Source organism: Peromyscus maniculatus, chromosome 4 (assembly GCF_049852395.1).
Source record: "Peromyscus maniculatus bairdii isolate BWxNUB_F1_BW_parent chromosome 4, HU_Pman_BW_mat_3.1, whole genome shotgun sequence".
NCBI classification, from domain to species: domain Eukaryota; kingdom Metazoa; phylum Chordata; class Mammalia; order Rodentia; family Cricetidae; genus Peromyscus; species Peromyscus maniculatus.
The window spans coordinates 104261107-104284289 of NC_134855.1; the positions used below are offsets into that span (position 1 = coordinate 104261107).

At 43.0% G+C, this 23183-nt stretch overlaps 1 protein-coding gene across 5 annotated transcripts in view; it reads right to left on the reverse strand.

Annotated features, from left to right (window-relative positions):
* Atp8b4 (ATPase phospholipid transporting 8B4 (putative)) overlaps positions 1-23183 on the reverse strand; it is a 197408-nt gene that overhangs the window by 143059 nt on the left and 31166 nt on the right. For all 5 annotated transcript variants that reach the window (XM_076570564.1, XM_042276156.2, XM_076570562.1 and 2 more), the window contains exon 3: positions 22659-22717. In XM_076570564.1, coding sequence (XP_076426679.1) covers positions 22659-22717 — 59 coding nt within the window. The remainder of the gene's footprint in view (positions 1-22658; positions 22718-23183) is intronic.

Here is a 23183-nt window from a genome sequence, read left to right on the forward strand (position 1 = left end):
CTGACTGAAGGTGGCTAGCACACATGTTCACATGGACACACATACTATATACACTATACGTTGAATATGTTTTAGTCATCTTTGTATGAGTCTGAAAATACATTAAAATTTTATTTAAGCACTTATAAATCCATTTATCTATATTCCCATGAAGCTTGACTCTATCTTGCCCACAAAGATAGCATAATAAGATTGAAATAATAAGACATGATGGAATATAGAATTAATGTATCAAGGATAAGGGGTGCTTTTATTGACCTCCCTCCCCACTCCCCAATCAAAGCCCCCCTGCTTTCTCCCCTTCATATAATCTCTATCTGCTAGTCTCCTCTCTAGTGCCCCTCCCCCTTCCTCCCATGGCCTCTTTACTTTCCCCGTTTCTGTGGTTACGGCAGGTTATACTCACATCTAAAGATTTGGAGCCAGGAAATGCAGGGGAGAGAGAATATGCAGCACTTATCTTTCTGGATCTGGGTTACCTCGCTCAATATATTATTTTCAAGTTCCATCAATTTGCCAGCAAATTTTGTGATTTAATTTTCCTTTATAGCTGAATAGCAATCATTGTGTATGTATATAAATTACACTAAGGATGGTTGAAAATGCCATAAAGAATCATTATTTTATATTCATCTGACTATATATAATACAAACAAGTGTATACATATGTATATAGTTTAAATAAAGTTATACCAGTTGGGATGATAATGCCTTCCCCAAGATCCATAGACTATCCAACCAAATCCCCAGCAACACACACAAGAAATCTCCTTTCAAGTTGTCGGTCAGAGGAGTCCAAGAGATTTCTAAATCAATAGAGGCTATTGCTGCTGCCTTGGTTGCCTCCCAGAAGTTGAAGATAAGTCCCTACTGCTGAATAAATCATGTGCTTTGGACACAAGACTTGGAGGACTCAGGAGTGATCTCACCAGAAAGCCTCCTCCCTGAGAACCAGCTTTCATAGTACTGGAAGGTGCTGTGCAAGCTGCCGGGGGGGGGGGAGCATTCAATAGTCCCACATAAGTTATTATGCCTATAAATCACAATAATGATCCATATGGCAAGATATCTCTAAAAGTGCGATTGTGGCACTGATATCTTGGCAGTAACCAAGAGCTGTTTAATTGGACTTAAGGCTGACTGTGCAGGAGGGAAATTAGGCCTGGTAATGTAAACCTAGACAACCACACCTGGCTAGTGAGTTCATAGATCTCAGAGGGGAGCATACAATGGCCTCTTTCCTAAACCAGTATAATTTCTAGCTGCATTCTAAATGCGTATCCTTACATCCACAGATGAGTGTAGCTCTCAGTCCTCGTCAGAGGCTTGTTTTCATAGCACATGGAACAGCATTATGGAAAAGCACAACCGGTCAAAATGCAGAGAAGAACTACCTGTGGGTGCCCAGCCCCAGTGCATATCGACAACACACAGTCCCTGCACCTAAGGCTCAGGGAGCAGCAGGGAAACATGGTGGGGACACTGTAAGAAGCAGAGGAGCAGGAAGTCTGCTGCAAGACTGTGTCTTCTGACACCACAGGGAAGCTGCGCCATGGAATCTCAGCACTGTGGCTGCCTAAACAGGACCTGAGAGGTGACGGTGTGGATGACAGAAATCACACAAGGCCCCAACCCCGGAAGAAGACCAAAGGCAATTCAAGAGAGGGAGAATTAGTCTTCCTCAAAGATCCATGAGCTAAATGGTTACTCAATCCCAAGTAGTCAGCCCTTAAAAGTACATAAGCCACACTAGACAGACTCAGCAGGTTGCATTTATATATTTGTTAAAGATACATGTAACAATACTAATTAGAGAATAAGAGGCCATGAATTCAAAAGGGAGGGGATGGCAGGATAGGGAAGAGTTGGAGGGAGGAGAGGGGGAAATGATGTAATTATATTTTAGTTAAATTTTTAAAATTAAAATAATAATAACAATTTGTTAAAATATTTTAATTTTTATTACTCGTGTGTGTGTGTCTGTCTGTCTGTGTGTATGTGTGTGTCTGTGTCTATGTGTGTCTGTGTGTATGTGTGTCTGTCTGTGTCTGCATGTGTTTGTGTCTGTGTGTGTTTTGTCTGTGTGTGTCTTTGTCTATGTGTGTCTGTCTGTCCCTTTGTGTGTCTGTGTCTGTGTCTATATATGTCTGTGTCTGTCTGTGTGTGTTTGTGTATATCTGTGTCTGTGTGTGTCTGTGTCTATATATGTCTGTGTATGTCTGTGTGTGTATGTCTGTGTGTATCTCTATGTGTCTATGTGTCTGTCTGTGTGTGTTTGTGTATATCTGTGTGTGTGTGTGTGTGTGTGTTTTAATGTGACTTGTTTCAGTTCTGAGTAATCACAGCCACAATCTCAAGAAAACTTAATCATTGAACTTTATCAGGAATTAAGGTGCCAGCTCCATGCCCCAGGGGCGAGCATTTGGAGGGCTTGGAAGCGAGATGCCAGGTTACCCCATCTGCTGAACCACAGAGCACTGTACACTGAAGTGACAGGCTTGCAGTGTGTCAGGCTGAGCAGGGAGGCCTTGCAATTGTCAATCGTGATGTTTTCCTGAACAGGGAATTTGGAGAAAATAATAAGGAAGAGGAAAGCCAAGGAGAAAAAGATCAATTAGCCAAACATATCTCCCAGGGCTGGGGATGTATCTGAGTGACAGAGAGCTTTCTTAGTATGTGTAAGACCCTGGGATCAATCCCTAGTGCTGCAAGGAAAAAAAAAGTCTCATTTGTGGTTGATATTTTATGTACCCCAATAAACTTATCTGGGGGTCAGAGAACAGAACAGCCACTATATTAAACATAGAGGTTAGGCAGTGGTAGCACACGCCTTTAATCCTAGCATTCTGGAGGCAGAGATCCATCTGGATCTCTGTGAGTTCAAGGCCACACTGGAAATAGCCAGGCATGGCGACACACACCTTTAATCCCAGGAAGTGATGGCAGGAAGAAGAAAGGTATATAAGGTGTGAGGACCAGAAACTTTAGCTTTTTAAGCTTTTAGGCAGCAGTTCAGCTGAGATCCATTTGGATGAGAACTCAGAGGCTTCCGGTTTGAGGAAACAGGATCAGCTGAGAAGTTATCAAGGTGAGGTTGGCTCTGGCTTGTTCTGTCTCTCTGATCTTCCAGCTTTCACTCAAATATCTGGCTCTCCAGTTTTTTATTATTAAGACCATTTAAGATTTGTGTTATACTCATTCTTAATTGTTTTGTGGTTTTCATCTAAGCTACTAATGCAGAGGTTAAGTTTACATGACGCTGAAGGACAATCAAAAGCACAGCAAGAGTTTTTAAGAAACGCCTACAAGCCTGGGTTCTGTACAAGTGAAGAGCCAGTTCTGTGGGATAAGGTGATAAAGCCAAACAGAACCTATGGCCATTTTCTCCTCTGTGCAATCTTTACATGCAGTAAGGGTTGTACCTTTCCATGGGCACTGCTATAATGTAATCACAGATGGTAAAAGCTGCACAGCTTGGGCAGGGGCAAGGAATGAGGTCACCCTTCGTGGATATGCTCTGAATACTTCTTCTTTACTGTTGTTTTTCATTCAAAGGGGAAACATGCTTTCATTCCTATTGTCCTAACCAAAAAGCTATTCAGAAGACCTTCAATCAGACATATTGCTATTTAGTCATATTGTTGAGCCAGCCTACTAGGGCACAAGTTCCGGTGCAGCTCACTTCCTAACACGGCACAGACAGTCTTCACCGCTTTCCTCTTACAGCTACTTTTCTACCGTGGACCACTAGAAACACAAAGGAAGAGGGAAGAGCTACCTGAGAATCAATGTGACATCTCTGATGCCGGTAAAAGCAAAGCTAGAGGCCATGGTGTGAACTCATTAGTCTGTTGTGGACTATTACTTTAACTAGGCAAAGATGTGTTACATTTGTTTAACGATGTAAAGATGTGTTACATTTGTTTATGCTGCATTTGTTTAATTATATAAAGATGTGTTGTTTTGCCTGCCTAAGGCACCTGATTGGTCTAATAAAAAGCTGGATGGCCAATAGCTAGGCAGGAGAGGGACAGGCAGGGCTGGCAGGCAAAGAGAATAAGTAGGAGGAGAGATGTAGGCTCAGGAGAACAAGGGAGAAGAAGAGGGAGCCCGCCAGGGGACCAGCCAGCTAGGCACAGAGGAAGCAGTGAAAGCAGGACACACAGAATGAAAGAAAGGTAAAAAGGCCCAAGGCAAAACATAGAAGAAGAGAAATGGGTTAATATAAGTTATAAGAGCCAGCAAGAAACAAACCTAAGCTAAAGCAGCGCATTCATAACTAATAATATTTGGGAGCTGGTTGGTGGCCCAAAAGAAAGCCTGCTATATTAGTAAGCTAGTTAATTGCCCTAATGATGGAACATACCATCACAGGTGAAGCTGAGCCATGCTAGGCCTTCCACACAGTAGGACAGAGCCTGCCCATGGATGAGCAAAAACTCTCTCTCTGTAGGAAGCTTGCTCTCAAGCTGGGGGAGGGCAGGGTACTGAGGCCAGTGATACTTCCAAGCTTAGGTAAACGACTCCATTTCTGACTTGGCAGAATGAGGAAGGAGTTGGACAGGTAAATAGTGCACCAGTAGGGAGCCTTCCCCTTGGAAGGCAACGCCAGGGAAACAAAGGAGGAGTTACTGAGAGGTGCTATGTGGAGAAGTTAATTTGACAAGACTTTATAAGATCACTGGATGGGGAAGAGATTGAAGATGACACAGAAATACCTCTGAAAGGAGTTCTTGCAGAGGACTTTGAGCTATCCGACTAAGAGAAGGATGGGAGGCTTGAACAAGCCGGTGGTAGAGAGAATAACAGTGAATAAGGATGGGGGGTGGTGGCTAATATTACCAAGCCCTTACAGTAAATACTGGTCTAAGAACTTGACATTTTGTCGGGCGGTGGTGGCGCACGCCTTTAATCCCAGCACTCGGGAGGCAGAGCCAGGCGGATCTCTTTGAGTTCGAGGCCAGCCTGGGCTACCAAGTGAGCTCCAGGAAAGGCGCAAAGCTATGCAGAGAAACCTTGTCTCGAAAAACCAAAAAAAAAAAAAAAAAAAAAGAACTTGACATTTGGTAACTCCATCTATCCTCAGAACATTCTTGTGAAATGGGTACTATTATTCCCAGTTTATCGGAGGAAAGCCCAAGGTTCAGAGAGAGCAACGTACACAAGGTTCCACAGCTTCTGGGTGGCCGTGCCAGATGGGGACTTTACACCTGGAGCGCACCCTGTCACCCCTCTGCTGCTGCTACAGCCCAGTGCAAGCAGCTGCCCCTCATTCCACAGCCTTCATTTGCCTCCACTCTCCATCCCCAGCCTTCTGCTGCCTTCTCACCAAAGGGAAACCGTAGGTCTCCCTCTGTCCTCCTCATCTGGGCCTCAGTTACAGTCCTGGCTATTGTTGGCTTGGTGTGCAACGACAGCTTCCTTGGATTCCCTTGCAATTCCCTCTGAGGGCAATTCCACTGGCCCTGGACAAGAAGCAATGAAGACAGTGGATAACCAGACCCCCATTTCAGCTTTCCAAAAAGGAGCAGCCGTGGCCAAAAGCCTGGACATGTTCAGTGCTGGCTACTCTAGGAGAGGTATAAAGCAAAGGGGAAAGTTCTTCTGAGGCCACCAAATAAAATGCCAGTAAACTGGAAGCGTTTGTTTTGACAGCGAGAGTCTCACATGCGGCACAACTGTATTGCTGAACACACACAAAGCCAATAAAGAAGAGCAAGCATGGGTACATCGACGTCAGAGCGTTTGGGGACTTTCCTCGGGCTTTCCCGGGAAACATTTCTCACACAGGACTATCATGGAGATGAGGTCTCAAATTAAAATTATTTTGCTAAGTCAAAGATTTATACAAATATAAGATTTCATGAGCGAGTCCTGAAATAATTTCTGACTGCAATGTACTAGGCAGGACAAACTCTGTCACAACAAGGAATGACTCCACTGTCCCTGACTTCACCACGAATTTATTTCTTGTTCCTGTTACTCCTCTAACCTGAGTCTCTGCTCCTCTTCATTGCTCATGATGGACCAAGATGATCTCAAACACTTCCAATACAGAACCAAAGGGGAAGGGACGTACCTGGATGACCACACCTATACCTTAAGACTTCAGCCCAATGCCCACAGCACATTGCTAATAGACAACGGAAACACCACTTCAGCCAGAAATGAAAACTAATATGAGATGTTTAAGCTACAATATAACAATATATATACAGTATAGTATAATATATATTGTGTATGTATATATTGTATAATATTGTACAATATTGTTACTATATACATATGTTGTATATATGTGTCTCATTATACTTATATACATATATATCTCATATATATACATAAATGTGTATATTTCATATATGTAAATACACACACACACGTCTGCTTTCTATGTTCCAAATCCAATCCTGTAAACAGTAGGTGCATTTGACTATTTTCTCAACCACCTCCACTAACAGCGCTCTGTCACAATGGGTTCAACTCCCATCTACAATGCCAGGGTCAAGCTCAGGTTCACTTAAACCAATCCCACAGCCTATCTTCCCAACTACATTTCTGAGATGAGAAAATGACACATGACCTATGTCAAATCTGGACTCTGAAGAGACTTTCTCCTACCTATTGCATTCCAACCTGGAAAAAAGCAGCCCTGGAGATCACTCTGTGAATTCTGACTAAACACTTAAGATGGAAGGCCTGGGTGTGTACAATAAAAACAAAAAAAAACTGGATGTCAGTGTGGTGGCACATGCTACAGTCTCAGCAGTGAGTGTGATAGACATGCTACATTCTCAGTAGTGAGTGTGATAGACATGCTGCATTCTCAGCAGTGAGTGTGACAGACATGTTACATTCTCAGCAGTGAGTGTGACAGACATGCTGCATTCTCAGCAATGAGTGTGACAGACATGCTACATTCTCAGCAGTGAGTGTGACAGACATGCTACATTCTCAGCGGTGAGTGTGACAGACATGCTACAGTCTCAGTGGTGAGTGTGACAGCACATGCTACATTCTCAGCAGTGAGTGTGACAGACATGCTGCATTCTCAGCAGTGAGTGTGACAGACATGCTACATTCTCAGCAGTGAGTGTGACAGACATGCTACATTCTCAACAGTGAGTGTGACAGACATGCTGCATTCTCAGTAGTGAGTGTGACAGACATGCTGCATTCTCAGCAGTGAGTGTGATAGACATGCTACAGTCTCAGCAGTGAGTGTGACAGACATGCTACAGTCTCAGCAGTGAGTGTGACAGACATGCTGCATTCTCAGCACTCAGGGGATGGGAGCAGGACGGTGGAAAGTTCCAGGTCAGTCTGCGATACATCCTGAGTTTGAAGCCTTGTAGTAAGACCTCACAGAAAAAATATCTGAATGACATCTAATAGGACAGGCCTTTCCTCAGTCCCCACTGTCTCTCACTTACTTTTTAACTATGTGTTCTGTTCACATCTATCTTTGCCTAAGTCAGTTTGAGGATTTTTTCTTTTTCACTCCCAACCAAACACCAGGCACAAGCATTAATCACACGTTCGAGGTCCATTCTCTTCCATGTAACAGTGTGGCCTTTTTTCTCCTCTTGCCTACCACGCTGCATCACAGAAGGTAAGTCTCCATGAGCTTAGAGTTGTCTGGGGGCACTTCCTGCTTCTGTGAATCCCACAGATCACACCCCAGGAACTTTTGCAAGAGTCCCATGGTTTCCACTGGCAAGGCTTCTTTCCTCATCTGACGAGACCCTTCTGTCATGACAATTGCAAGAATGTCTACTTTCTCTTGCTACAGCAATGCTCATGTGTCATGTTGTTATGATACAATCTAGAATCCAGGGAAACAAACAATCCTGCTAAGGGAAAGAACATCTCTAAACCATCTAATTAAAACCAAAGAGAAGCCATGCCCACAGACTGCTTGCGTAAAAGAGGAAGTGGCCAGAAGGCGTTTGCACCACTCAGGAAATGTATGCAACACTGATGTTCATGCAAAGCTTCCCCCAAAGAATGCGTGTGTGGGACACATGGGCAGCTCAGTCAGGCCTGGCACCTGCCTCTCTGATACCAGGCTCCTCCATATTAGCTAAATGATGCCTGGTGCGATTCCATGGGGCTCTGAATTGGGAGAAATAGCAATGAGCATGCACCAGTGAACGCTGCAGAAGAGGCTGTATACAGAGGTGGCTAAACATGACATCTACCAGAAACATCTCAGCATCCTCCTCAGCCAGGATCCCAGCTATGCGCAAAACATGTTTTTGTAGAAAGAAGGAGCAGAGGGCATGTTACCCCTCACAGTCACTCATTCATTCAGCTCATGTTTGCAAAGGGCCTCCTATGTGTCTGCATCATGTCATTGAGCCAGGACTGCAGATATGGATGGAAAAAGTCTGTACACACACACACACACACACACACACACACACACACACACACACACACACACACGAGTAAGTCTGCACTTTAGCTGTGGGGGAGAAAGGCGGGAATACACATAAAACAAGCTTGTAAACTGGTGACATCATTTAAGAAGGTGGCAAACACTAAGTGCAAACGGTACGTGACGGAGCAGAAGCACCGGGCTTCCCCTTAGCAGGCCTTCATGTATGACTTTCCTAGTTAACACAACCTCGAAATGACCCTGTGGGGCAGGAAAGAGGCCGTGAGGTTGGGAAGGCTGGGGAGGTAGGGCCAGATCTGGGAGGAGCTAGGAGTGGAAGGTGAAATCGATCAAAACCCACTGTATAAAATGCCCCAATTAATAAAAATTATTTATTTTGAAAGACTACCCTGATGAGACTGTGGAGCACCTGATGCCAGGGTTACCCATCTCCCACAGAGGTGCCCAAAAGAATCCCTTGTGTTAGCTAAAAATTAACAAAAAAACAAACTTTTAGGTCTATTTTAACTAAAAACAAAGTTGTGATTACTAATACTAAATGCAGATTTTCTTTACTATAGATGTATGTCTATGTTCACTACAGATTTGTGTCTATGGTGAAAATTATACATATATGTATATATGTATACAAGTATTTATATGTGTATATACAAATGTGCATATATGTATGAATGTGATACATACACATGTATACTTTTGTGTGTGTGTGTGCGTGTGCATACACATATACTGTATCTACAGTGAAAACACTTATACATACGTGTGTGGATATACTCACAATTACACTTTCTTTTCACAAGTAGAGATTATGTTCACTTTGAGGATGGCTGAACAATCACTGTTATGATGAAAAGGATTGAGCATGGCCGGGATGGGAGGGCATGCAGTTTTTGGGGTGATAGTTCCTCTACAGCCAATAGGTGCTGTCACCTTCCACATGCCTGGCACAGTCCACAGTCCTCGGAACCTCCAGGAGCCATGAATGTCCCTATACCATCTTAGAATAAGGAAACTGGAGGCTAAGGGCAATTCTGAGGACTGCCGCCAAAAGCAGCATTTCAGAGAGTCCTGTGTTAAAAACGCGGTGTTTGTGCAGGTGAATCAGAAGTGGAATCCCTAGGCTGCCTCCTGGGAAAGCGTCCTCTGATCCTTGTGGTACAGTGAGAGGTTCGGATTAATTCAATCAGTCTGAGCAGTCACTTTCAGCCTGAATCGGAGTGTGTCACCAAGCTGCTCTCGGAGCCCATTTCCCATCTAACCTCAGAAGCAAGGGCAAGAGCCCCCGGGCCTCAGTCTCTTCCTAAGCAAATCTGCCAGGCAGCTGTCCCAGCCATCTTCTCTTCTCCACCCTCAGGCCTTGGTTTAGTGTCTCAGCATCTGAAAGACTGTTCTAGAACTAGCAAACATCCTACGAATGATGGTGTATCTATCTACAAAGGACTAATTTGGACAATTACCAGGGGAACAAATTAAACTCTCCTCTGAGGTTAATTTAATAACACTACCTTTTTTAATTTGTTTGTTTGTCCGGGATGTTTAGACACTTAGGACAAATGTAATGTTAACTTCTCTTTTGTGATATTTGAAAGGGGACTTAAACATTCCTCCTAAATCATAAAGGGGCGAGGTTCGAGAGAATAGAAAACATAAAGCAGGACAGTACTTGGGCGGGGCTCTCTGGGAGCACCGCTAATACTCGGTCACCGTCTGTGCCTGCTCCTTACACATCCAGCCTTCTAGAAACAACCCATCTCAGCTTCAGAGTCCTCTGGGAGCAAAGAGGGCATCGCTTTGAGCTGACATTAAAGCTAGTTGGTCAAGCTCATTTCCTTAACTACAGGGAGGCCTTAGCGCACAAAGTCCATAGAAGTTTATTGGAACTAAACAGGTCACACTCACAGGACTGTGCGGTCTGGGAACTGAGCCAAACTTCAGGATCTCAGAGTCTATGACAATAACAAAGGCACAGTGGAAGAGTCTGGTTAACAAGGAGGGGCACACATAAAGAATATTCCAGAATAGTAATCCTTCCCAGGACTCTTCTTACATCAGGGTTCTACATTAATAATGCAGCCTCAAGTGGCACCCTCAAAGGTTGCAATTGGGGACCCGAAGGAAGTCCCTGCTACACTGAGGCTCCACCCCAGCTCTCCTGGCTCCTGCAACAGTCCCAATCTTTCTGGTCTATATCCCTTTCATAGGCAGAATTAGGCAATAAATCCAAATCCACACAAATTCACAACCCCTGCCTTTGTGTCTTTGTTGGGTGGATTTTGTCTGGGAACGAGGTGCTGAGAGGGAAGGAACAGAGGACGGGGTCAGCAACAAGAGCAGAGAGGTCTCTAGGTTGGTGATGGGTCGGGGTTTCGGGAGACTTCAAGGTATCTTTGTGTCGTTAAAATAATAACATAACAACAATTTATAAATAAGATGTCATTCTTCAATATTTTGTGATCACAACATGCACAAAAGGTTTAATGAATTTTCACCAAATGTTGAGGCTAGACAAGATGGTCTGAGTTAAATAAACACTGCCCCAACCTTGCTTCAGGACCGACAATGAGACTCCCTAAGGACATGCATGAAAACAGCCCATTATCTTCTGCAGGAGCTAACAGAGAGATGCAAAGAGAGATGAGCAGGAACCTGGGGTAAGTGCTGAAGCAGACCAGCAGCATTCCTCGAGTCTGTATGGAATGCAGTGTGATCAAACACTGTAAGACACTGAACCGATTTGCAGAAGGGCAGCATCCATAGGAGCAAGTCCACATGCCAGGCTCCAGAGCAAGGAACCATAGGAGTTGGTTTATTTAATAGCTTACTATCCAAGCTGGGTATGGTGGTACCTGCTTTTAATCCCAGTGCTAGGGAAGCAGAAGCAGGCAGAACTTTGTGAGTTCAAGGTCAGCCTGATCTACAGAGCAAGTTCCAACACAGCCTGGCTAGGGCTGCACAGAAAAACTGTCTCAAAAAATAAAAAGCTGACCATCCAGCTAAGCCTCACTGGGAGCCCAGCTAAGAATAACAACCAGTGCACAAAACTGCTTTAGGACAAAACCAACTAAATCTGTCTCACTGCCTCCTGAATGAATGAACAAACAAAGGACTATCGGCTGCCATTGCCAAACCTTTCCCACCTCATCTTATGTCCTTCATATCATCTCCTCTGGCGTATTCCCTTCTCTGTCTTTGCCCAACTTACTCTAACTGTGGTAAGAATTAGAAAGTTCATACACACACACACACACACACACACACACACACACACACACACACGTTTATTGTTTCTCAAGAGGAAGAATCCAGAGAGGCTGCTATGTTTAGGAGAACAGACCCTGGAGGCATTTGTGGGCACAATAGATTACGTACTCTGTGTCGCTCCCACTAAGGCTCACCAGTGGCCCTGCAGTGGGTGAAGGAGTGAAACAGAGATCTCTGAACTCAGTTCTGCTTTTGAAAAAGTTTTCTCCGTCTGTCTGGAGTGGTGGCCAGTGCAAGCACTGTGCCTCTGAGCAAAGTCCTCAGTCTTGACTTGTGACTCTCTGTGTCACTCTCCTGAGTGGTTATAAACCTATGCAACCAGGCCCACCTTAATAATGTTTATTTTCTAAAAATGTATCTTACTATGACAAAAAAGCAATAATATTACAATCTAATTACACAAATGCCAGAATGTTGACAAAGTCAGTAAACTATAGAAATTAAAATTTGTAAGTAAACAAGATGAACTGATTAATGGATCATGAGCATTCTGTAAGGAGATAACTACTGGTGAGAATCGCATAGCTGTCTAACAGTGTTGTGCTCAATGTTGTTAATCCTAACTTAGATCGGTGATTCCTGTTTATGCATATATGTGTGGTAAGCATGCATATATGTATGCCTCTTCACATGTATGTGGGTGACTGTGTGTGAACAAACATTCATACAAGTGTGTCTGTGGTGTAGAGACTGGAGAGTGACATTGGGTATCTTCCTCCATTGCTCCCCAACTTATATATCTCTCACTTGAACCCAGAGTTCACCAGTTTGGCTAGTCTAGCTAGCCAGCACGTTTCATGGATACCCTGTCCCTAACTCTCAAACACTGGGCTTACAGGTAAGCCACCATGTGTGCCCATCATTTATGTGAGTGCTTAGATCTAAACTACATTCCTTATGTGTGTGTGTGTGTGTGTGTGTGTGTGTGTGTGTGTGTGTGTGTGTGTGTGTGTCAAGCACCTTACCCATTAAACCATCTCCTGAGTTCTAGACCAGTGATCCCTAACCGTGATTGACAATTGGAATCCTGGGGAGCTTTTAAAAATGCCTAGACTCCACCCACAGAGTTGCTGATTCAATTGGGTCATTAGTTTAGATACTGATGGAGACACAGAAGTTATGTTCAGTATGACACAATAGTAAAGGAGACTTAATGACAAAGAGAGTCAGTCCTTGTCACTAGCAATAGAAGTGGGAGTCATTGTTGACAATCTCCTAAAAGGTGGTACTGTCTCTTATTCATTAATACTTCCACTACAGTAACGCTTTCTCTTCTGCATCAAGCTAGTCAAATAGCATCTAGAATATTGTGCTTAACTCTGAAACACTTCACCACAAACAGTTACAGAAAAGCAAAAGCCCTTTGAGAAGAAATGGATTCCAGGCGATGATTCTAGAGCTCAGGTTTGAGCATTTATTCACAAGTATCAAAAATGTTGCTGGGTGAAATAAAAGCAATATTTGTTCTGCTTTGGTCTCCAATTTGTCTCAACTAATAGAAAGTAATGAATCTATTCTGCTGAGAGTGGTGGCACACACATGTAATTGGAGACAGCATGAATGCTACAAGTTCAAGACCAGCCTAGTCTATATAATGAGTTCTAAGCCAACCTGGTCTACATAGTAACTTCTAGGCCAGGCTAATCCAAGGTAGCCTAGAACAGCCTAATCTAAACAGTGAGTTCCAGGCCAGCCAAGGCTACCTGGTGAGACCTTGTCTCAAAAGAACTGAAGTTGTTTCCAGGAAAATGAATGGAATTGGGCATTACCATATTACATGAATTAAGACAGACTCAGACAAACATTATATGCTATATTCTCCATCATTTGTGAATCCAACAGTTTATATAGACATACAAAACCATCCACATATGTGTCATGAAAGTCGAAGTGACTGTCCAGGGAGGGAAGGAGACTAACAAGAGGGGTTATGAGAGAGGGAAGAGGAGGAAACCTGACAGGAAACACAGCCAACATATGCTATGCACTTGTATGAAAACGTCCTTATAAAGCCTGGCATTGAGCACAGTGGATGAGCACATCAGTTAAACACCTTATCCAAAGACAGCAAAGTGTTTAGGGAGGTAGTGACTTCCTCTCTTCTAAAGGTTAGGAACACAACTAGACATATAGTTAGAATTCTGTATGGATAGTTAGCTGGGAACATTTTAAAAAATAATTCCACACTAATCTTCTACTTGACATTACTGGATAATCCAGTCAGTTTTTCCATTTTATATAAACAATCTTCTGAACTGGAGCGATAGCTCAGCAGTTATGATGGTGTACTGTTCTTGCAGAGGACCTGAGCTTGGTTCCCAGGACCTGTGCAGGGCAGTTCACAACACCTATAACTCCAGCCCCAGATGATCCAATAACGCCTTCTAGATTCTGCAGGCACATGCATCCATGTGCACGGACCCACATACAAATGCTCATGACTAAAAACAAAGTCTCAGTCCCCAGTACTTTCAGATAATTGGCTTGGTATGATGTCACTTCTTCTACATATCTCTACCACACCTGTCTACACACAGTCTACAGCTGGACTCACAACAAGTTTCCAACCAGGAAGGCATAGATGAAGCCAGAGCAGTCAGGGCCACTGGAGACAGCTGGTCTAGGGTACCATCACCAACACAGATGTGCCAGTCATTTGCTGTACTGAACTTATTTCCTCAAAGAACTTCCCAGTAGTCAAGCCAGAACATTCTTGGGGTGCTCCACACTCTCAACGACTGTGTCATATAACAGTCATGTCACACAAAGACACATACACACATGAATAGCTCCAAACAAGCCCATTTGTAAAAAATTAAAACTGAACTTTAATTCCTAAATAGCTTTTTTTAGTCCATGAACATAGATTATACTGGGGTGGGTGTCGGGGATTAGCTCACTTCTATAAGCTCAGTACTGGAAAGCTGAGGCAAGAGGATAGCTGTGAGTTTCAGGCCAACCTGGTCTGCACAGTGAGTTCCAGGCTAGCCTGAGCTATAGAAGTCATTGTCTCAAAAAAGAAAAGCAACAATAATAACTTTTTAAAGTAGATTTTTCAGTGTTCTCACCACAAAACAGTAAGTATATTAAGCCAGATATATATATGTGTGTGTGTGTGTGTGTGTGTGTGTGTGTGTGTGTGTGTGTGTGTGTTAATTAACTTGACTTAACCATTCCACAATTTAAACATATTTCAAAATATTTTTGCCATAAATATTTACAACTTTTATCTTTCAAAAAAGAAGAAATATAGTCACATGAAAAATACAACAAAAATCTAAGTATTGGTTTTATAATAGTGGACATGAATTAGATTCTATATTTTTTGCATGGATAATTTGATTAGTCTTCAACCTACAAAATGTAAGATGTGATGGTTACTGTGATTTTAGCAATCTTATCATAGAACCATACTATTTGGGCTAATAAGTAAAACTTCAAAAATGAGGTTAAAAACCACTTGGTGACGGTTGGAAATAGTGGTTTTCTGTTAGCTTCGAAATTGTTACTGAAATTGCTCCACTTGGTCCACATGGTGATTTATGGTCCTGTTTAATCAGATACTGACGACAAAGGAAACTGGATTGTGGTTCTCTTCACTGAGCAGTCGATTTTCTTCCTCTTGCATCTGTTCATTGGTTAAGTCTTAGCAGAAACACAATTCAAAACAGTCGTACTATAACAGGGCTCCAAAATTCTATCATCAGGGATCCCCGATCTTAATTCTTCTAATCCCAATTGTACAACATTTCACATTTAGGGTGTCTAAAACAATGAGTCAAAATAAAGCTTTTCCCTCTTAGGTCATCTTTTAGATATTTATTTAGTCACAGCAGTGACAATAGCCACTCTATATCGGCACTTACATATAAAAAGTAAGTAACTTCAGTCAAAAATATTACTTTACGCTAACACAGCCTGAAGTCTGCCTCTCCACACCACAAGGGGCCAGGCAGAGCAGGTTATGCTACATGGTTTCAATTCACTACAGATCCTCAGCACAACTGCCCAGTGGCTGTCAGTGGGAGCGGCCAGATGTTCTCTTTATACATGACACATCACGGGGACTGAGACAGTCTTGGCAAGTAGAATCCGAATATAATTGCTAATCATAAGAGTAGCATTTCCTGTAGATGACCAAACTATGCTGGTCAGGCTCTATCAGTCAGTCTTGACCCAGGTCATAAGGTTAAATCAGACCATGAGCCCCTGTGTCGGTGGCAACCTGTGGGTCGAGACCCCTCTCGGGGGTTGATGACACTTTCACAGGGTCACTTAAGACCATCGGAAAACACAGACATTTACAATATGTTTCACAACAGTAGCAAAATTACAGTTATGAAGTAGCAACAAAAAATTTTATGGTTGGGGGTCACCGCAACATGAGGAACTGTATTAAAAAGTTGCAGCATTAGGAGGGTTGAGAGCCACGGCTCTGAGTGATTGTGTGTGCTTTGAGAGATCTGCCAATTAGTTGGAAGAATGTGAATTTTGTATGTATGCCTTCAAGATCTCTGCCAATGCAACCAAGTTTGTGTTTAGTACTGCAACTACATGCTTGGCGTGTTGTGTTGACCATCAGGATCTCTTGGATCTTATCATACCGTGATTCAGGCCTGTGACATTTCCTGTGTATATAGAACTAGGTATGATTTTATATTAAATTTAATGTTGCTGATATTTGTTAACACTGCACATGCTGGGTTTATATACTAATCTGAGCATTTGGTCCTGTAAAGTTGCATCTCAATGTTTACTTTCTGGCCAATTATTCATACAAATGATATGTAGGGGAAGTTGCTATACCTTCAGGGTAATAAACTATGTCTGAGCAATATAAAGTATACCCTAACATCAGTGATGAGTTTGAAAGTAAGGTATCAGAATTTGAAAACAATAGTTTGTGCATCATGTATAACCTAACAGACTGTAAAGGGGGGGGGGGTTAAAACCACTTTCTCAAGGTCTCAAGCTACTTAGGATCAACAGTGTTTTTTCATGGTTCTCAATCCCCTGCACCCACCTTTCGACCCAATTAGCCACCCATTTCCTGAGACGTTCCCTTCCCCAAGCGTTCATCTCACTCCCTCTGTCCTCTGTCCTCCTCAGTCATCGCTCCCCTTCCCTTCTCAGGCTGCCTCCTTCTCCTGTCTCATCTGCCCCTCACTGCAGAGTCAGCCATCCCTCCCAACAGCGTCCACTCTTCTTTCAACACCGCATACCTCCTCCTATGCAGACGTTCCTAAATCTACAACTCTCACCACACCCAGGTTCTGTTCGGTACTAACCAGGCATTTCCATGTGGGTATTCATCCAGTCTATCTAATATGTAGGCCAACTATAATCCTGTTTTATTTTGTGTCTGCCCTGCTCCTAGGAGCCTGTCACTCATATGCAAAGCACAGGGGCTGCCCTTGCATTTGCAGCAATCCTGCCTCAGCCCTAGAGGGCTGGGACGATAGACATGCATCACCATGCCCAGCATCCCACTCTGCTTCAAGCAATGACGTGGCACCTACCTGAACCACAGTGACTTCACATGGCACACTTGACCCTTGCTCTGCGCTGTCCTTCCCAACACTGGCATTCCAAATAAGCACACAAGCCTGGGACTGTTTCCCTTTTCCTCTATCAAAACTTCCTCCAAAATTTTCACTAACCTTGAGTTCTCCTCTCCCTGACATTGTAAGCCATGCACCACAACTAAAATTTAGCATCTCCTTTTCATTCTCACTATCAAGCTTGTTCTGGTGTGCTGGTCTTCTCTTCCTGCACAGAATGCATGTGCTCTTGGAAGGTGGGAAGCAGAATCTGTATCCCCTTGTTGGATAATCCCAGCGGCCTGGAAGACACTGCTCGTGTAAGCAGACAGGTCCCTTCCATTTGTGTTTCGTGGTCACTTCAAAATACCCCACCAATAATAGTTCCCTCACATATTCTTAATCCCTTTGGGCTTTGTGTTCTGTTTGGACACTGTCTCGTGCATTCTTTGAAGAGTAGGTAAAACAACAAGCATACACGTTGCTAGGGAGAGAGCAGGCATGCCAGGAACACTGAACTTAGAACATCATTTGTATCTCTGTCAAAAGAGTACAGTGGCTCATGTATCTGTTCAGAGTTGGTCCCAGAGAAACACAGGCATGGCGTGTGGGCTTGCAGAGGTGCACTGAGTCACACACAGAGAATGACAGCGGACCCATAAAGAAAGGATAAAATTTTAAGGTGGCAGATATGCTAACTATACTGATTAGATCATTATATAGTATTGACACAATGAGAACATCATATTGCATGCAATTAATATGTGTAATTGTTATATTTTAATAAAAATAACATTTTAAGAGATACATAAAACACCACAGCACTTTATTTTTTATTATTTGTGTGTGTGTGTGTGTGTGTGTGTGTGTGTGTGTGTGTGTGTGTGTGTGTGAATGTCTGGACCTTGTGTGCAGATGGTTCTGGTGGCAGATATCCTAGAGCAGGAGCTACAGGCTCTAGTGAGCTACGTGTGAGTGCTGGGACCTAAACTTGTGTCCTCTGGAACAGCAGCAAATGCTCCTACCCACGGAGTCGCCTCTCCAGCCCCAACATCACATTTTAATACAACTACAAGTGTTTTCTTTATTTCTACCATCCACTTTAAGTTTCTGGCTGTTTGGAAAACTTACACAATTGAACATTTTTAACATTAACATATTTTAAATATTTATTATGTTGTATTCATTTATTTATTTATTTGTGGGGAGAAGGGCACATGCACATGTGGAAGTCAGAAGATAATTTGCAGAAATCATTTCTCTTCTACTGGCACGTGGCTCCTCAGGGTGACACTCAGGCTGTCGGGCTCAGCAGCAAGCACCTTCACCCACTGAGCCATCTGGACAACCAACCGATTTTAATAGAACTGTTTTCACCCTTTCTATTATTCATTCCCGCTATTAATCAAGAACACTTTGTACTCTCTTCCAATGAGAATAAAAATTCTCACGCTTGGCGCTCTCCCCCTCCACCCTCCAATCCTACTTTATTCTGGGTTTCTTGGTTATCTGAAACTTCTCAAGTGATTTTTACATTTCCCACCTTTCCATTCTCACGACGTCACATCTGATTTACCAGTGAATCCAAGTTAGAATCATTAACCTTGTCATTTTGTTCATATTCTAGACCGCTGACTCTCAAAGGTACTTGTAGTTGCTTTCTAGGCCTGGGCTGTGTCTTGGTATGGGCTTTGTAGTTTACAGTTTGTTGATGAAAAGGCTCCTGCTCTGTTGAAATATTATCCTTCAACCTTCAGTGAGTAAAGCTTGCCTAGGCAGACTTAATGCTCATGGCTTTGCATCTTTCTGAGTTTTAGATCATTTTTTCTCCCCCAGTCACACGTACAGATCTAAAATGTGGCCACGACTTGTTTTGTAAAATGTATAGCCCTCTATCTTCCTTTGTCTTTAAAGCATAAAAATTTGGCTAATCTGATTGTGGACATAGCTCAGTAAGTAGAGTACTGCCTCTACTAGTGAGTTTAATCATGGATCCAACTTCAATGCCCAGAACCTTCCAAAAACATTTTTTTAACATGCCCATGTTGACATTATGAGACTCTGTCTCAAAAAAAAAAAAGTCAACCCTACTTTTTAATAAAATAAAATAAAAACAACTTAAGGGGACTATGCCTGACAGCCTGAGTGCCACCCAGGGGAGCCACGTGCTGGAAGAAGAGAAATGATTTCTGCAAATTATCTTCTGACTTCCGCATGTGCATGTGCCCTTCTCCCCACAAATAAATAAATAAATAAATACAACATAATAAATATTTAAAATATGTGAATGTTAAAAATGTTCAATTGTGTAAGAAGAGGGGTTAGTTTTAGTTTATTGCACTTGTTTTTCTGTTTGTTTGTTTTCTGGGACCGTTCAGAAGACTGACTAGTTATCATGGACAGAATCATAGATGTGGAATTGGGGAAGCGTGGGGGAGGGGGGGTGTCTAGAAGACTGAGGTACAATACCAATCGCCCAACATGCAGCAGGACTGGCGGATTTTATCTAACTGTGGAAGTTTGCACAAGTCACTGAAATGGACTATTGCATGCTTCAATGTCTTCTTACAGAAAACAGGATAATAAAAGTGCTTGGTGCTGGAAGATCACATGTGTCAGTACGGGTAGTTTAGTAATATGCCTAGAACAGTAACTTGCGTTTGGGAAGCACCATGAGTTTGAACTGTCATTGTTACCGTTGTTGCCTTTCTTGCTCTCACTATTAACCGTGTGTCTATCACAATCCACAGGGAGGCTGAAGGAAAACGCCCTGCCTCTGGTGGTGCCTTGCACAGAACAGGAAGCTGCTAAGTATCTCCATGAGTTGGTGTTCTTTCAGACTGGCTTATCTGGGAAGGAAACTCCACTCCACAGCTGCGAGGTGCTCTGGTCATGTGACACCCGCCCCTCCCCCACAACTACATCACCTGCAGTTTATCAGTGACTTCTGTGCTTTCAGGGTCTCAGATTGTTCATTGTGAACATGGTATCTTCTGTACACAGTTCACAAGGCTAATGAGTTTCTCCGCATCCTCTTACACCGCTGTAGCAAATAGCATACCCCACCCATGCCTCGTAGGAACCCCACACCCATTGTGGAGCCTGCCCACAGCTCTGTTAGGTTTAAGAGAAAATCCATAATTAAGGCCGGCACACGTGAAGCACCTGCTGTTGTTACTGTTATCAAATACTTTGCTAAAATAATCTGATCTAATCCTTCCATAAGCAACCCTAATAGAAAGGTTCTCACAATTTGTAGATGAAATACACGGTTCTCAGAGGAATAAACCAATCAGATCACAAGCTAGTCCTGAGAAAAAAGGTTCAAACCGTGGTTCAGCCCCCAGCGCTCTTCCTACCACACTCAAGAGTTCCTCACTATTTCTCCTTTCATCGTTCCCATTAAAGTCCTGAGTTCATTCCCATTTTCTTTCCAGACTTTCGGTGGGAATATCACTCCTCCAATGAATATGGCATTTTCCCTGGGATCTGTTTGGATCTCTCCAAATCTACTTCCATTAAAGCCGGGCAAGACTAAGCAAATACAATAGGGAGTTGCCTACCTTAAATGGATATTCCATTTGGTAAGTCATAGGTTCAAATCCTACATGTGCAGATATACTACATTCATAGTCCCTGTGTTTTGTCATGCCTTAGTCCTCACAATGGCTCTATGAAGTTGCTGCTTTTAATTAACCTCAATGAGACTGAGAGAGCTGCGGCTCACATTCTGCTAGAACTACCCAGTAAAGGCCAGAAGCTTGCCAGGTCCTTCTGAGTCATATTGCTGCCCTGTAGAGATGAATCCCTGGGCCCCTTCACTTGCAGCTTTTCACTGTCTACTTCTGTTGTACTTCTTAGCTCCGCAGGCTTGATGGATCTTTGTTTCTCCTTGATGCAGGTTCAGTCCAAGACAGGGTAGTCATATAGACTCTGCTCTGCTGCGGGGTCCTGTTATAATACCTTGGTGCTCGTAGGAAAGCCAACAGAAAACACAGCCACACATTTGTGTGCTTTTGTTCACACCATCTCTACATCATCAATATACTATTAGTTTGTGTGACAAACTGTTAATGCCCATTATCAGCCTGGGTGGTAGGCTCATGGGGGTCATGTTACCTTCTGTATCTTTGTAAGACTGAAATATCTCATAGGTTACATAAAAGACACCAGAGAAAAGGCTGTATAATCTTATAAAACATGGCTTTCCTTATACTCACAGAATGAAAGCACTTGTTATACATTGGGAAACAAATAAATGCAGCTAGATACTTAAATAAATAATTATCTCCCCAATAAGTTAAATATAACAAAATTTCTCCCAAGGTCTTAAAATATACACATATGGGTTGGCCAGATGGCTCAGTAGGTAAAGGTACCTACCCCCAAGCCTGACATCCTGAGTACTACCGAGAGTCACTAAAGGTGGGAGAGAGCCAGCTCTCACAAATTGTCCTCTGGACTACACAGAGAGACAGACAGACAGACTGGGATCTTATGGTCAAGGTTTTAAAGAGCCATCCTCTACAGATATAGGATCACCCGAAGCAGGGATGTGAAGGTCAAGTCTGCTGGTGACCATATGTCACACCACACAGAGTGGCATTCATTACCTGAGGTAAACCTTCCCTTCCGTTCTAAGAACTATGCACAACACCTTGAAAGAGGGATCCCTTCCCTCAAAGACAAAGTTGCTTTAATCATTCTTACAAGACAGGTGAGTAAAGTTAAAGTTTCAATATATTGTTTCACAATGAGAAAGCAGTTTCAGAAACAAAATCCAGACTCCTTGTGTGGGAAACAAAACCTACACAGAAAGTCAGATTATGATTGTAACATGGAATAAAAGAAGAGCTGTTGGTGCCCCAGTACGTGGCCAGTGGCATTGAGTTGCAATGTTCGTGCATGCATTTATATTCTCTGCCAGTGACCCACCAATAGGAAGAAAATACTAAAGTGTTCATTGACCAAAACTCTCCCTCCTCGGGCAATGCCTGTGTGAACCATTTGAACTGTTCTCACTATTCACTTTGTAAACAGAGTCATTCAGCACGTAGAAACCTCATCCTACATACGCTTTTCCACATTTCCCAGAAATTACCTAGAGAAAAACCCCAAATTCAACCCATCAATCATCAGCCACTACCCTCACTTTCTCATCAATCAATACAATACTTTACTAGCCCATTTTCATATTTTCCAGCATATTACACTATCTAAATGGACACCAGAATGATGTAAGCATAAATTCTTGAGAATGGATTTTATCATTCTTCCATGCCCACCAAACTGTTAGAGCAGAAGAGGACTATGTGTGAAAGCACATGGAACCACGTTTTTAAGGTGGGCCAACACGGAAAGATTTTCATCATAATGAGGTTCTATAAGACATGAATCCCTCTTCTAGCCCTGAGTAAAGACCCTCCCCCAACACACTGTGCTGTGTGTTCACTCACCGCATACTGGAACTTCTCATTGTAGTCACGGTCATTGGCTTTCACCACCCGCTCGACTTCTAAAGGACAGAGAAATCAGATATGAAATTCAACATTAAACCCACAGAAACATAACTTGTTAAAGAAACATCACTGAGACTACTTTGATTTTAAGTTATTTTCTTTGAAATTGAAGGGTGTTAGTTTCCATCCAACCTGAACGTTGGAACACCAGTTGGAAAGTTCTAAGTGGGGCTGGGGAAGTGGACTGGGGAAATAATTTGCCAGGTAAAAGGACCTTCAAAACCAGGAGGACCTGAATTTGAATCCCCAAACACACGTGAAAGCTGGACACGCAGCATAGGCATCTATAATCCCAAAACTCCTCCAGGGAGATGGAGGTGGAGACGGAATCCCTGGAGGCTCTCAGGCTGGCTGGTGTGTGCAGATGAAAATCAGCAGAGACCCTGCCTCAGACAGGTGAAAGGAAGAGCAGCACGTAATTGTTCTGTGGCCTCTGCATGGGCACTGTGGCATTGTGTGCCC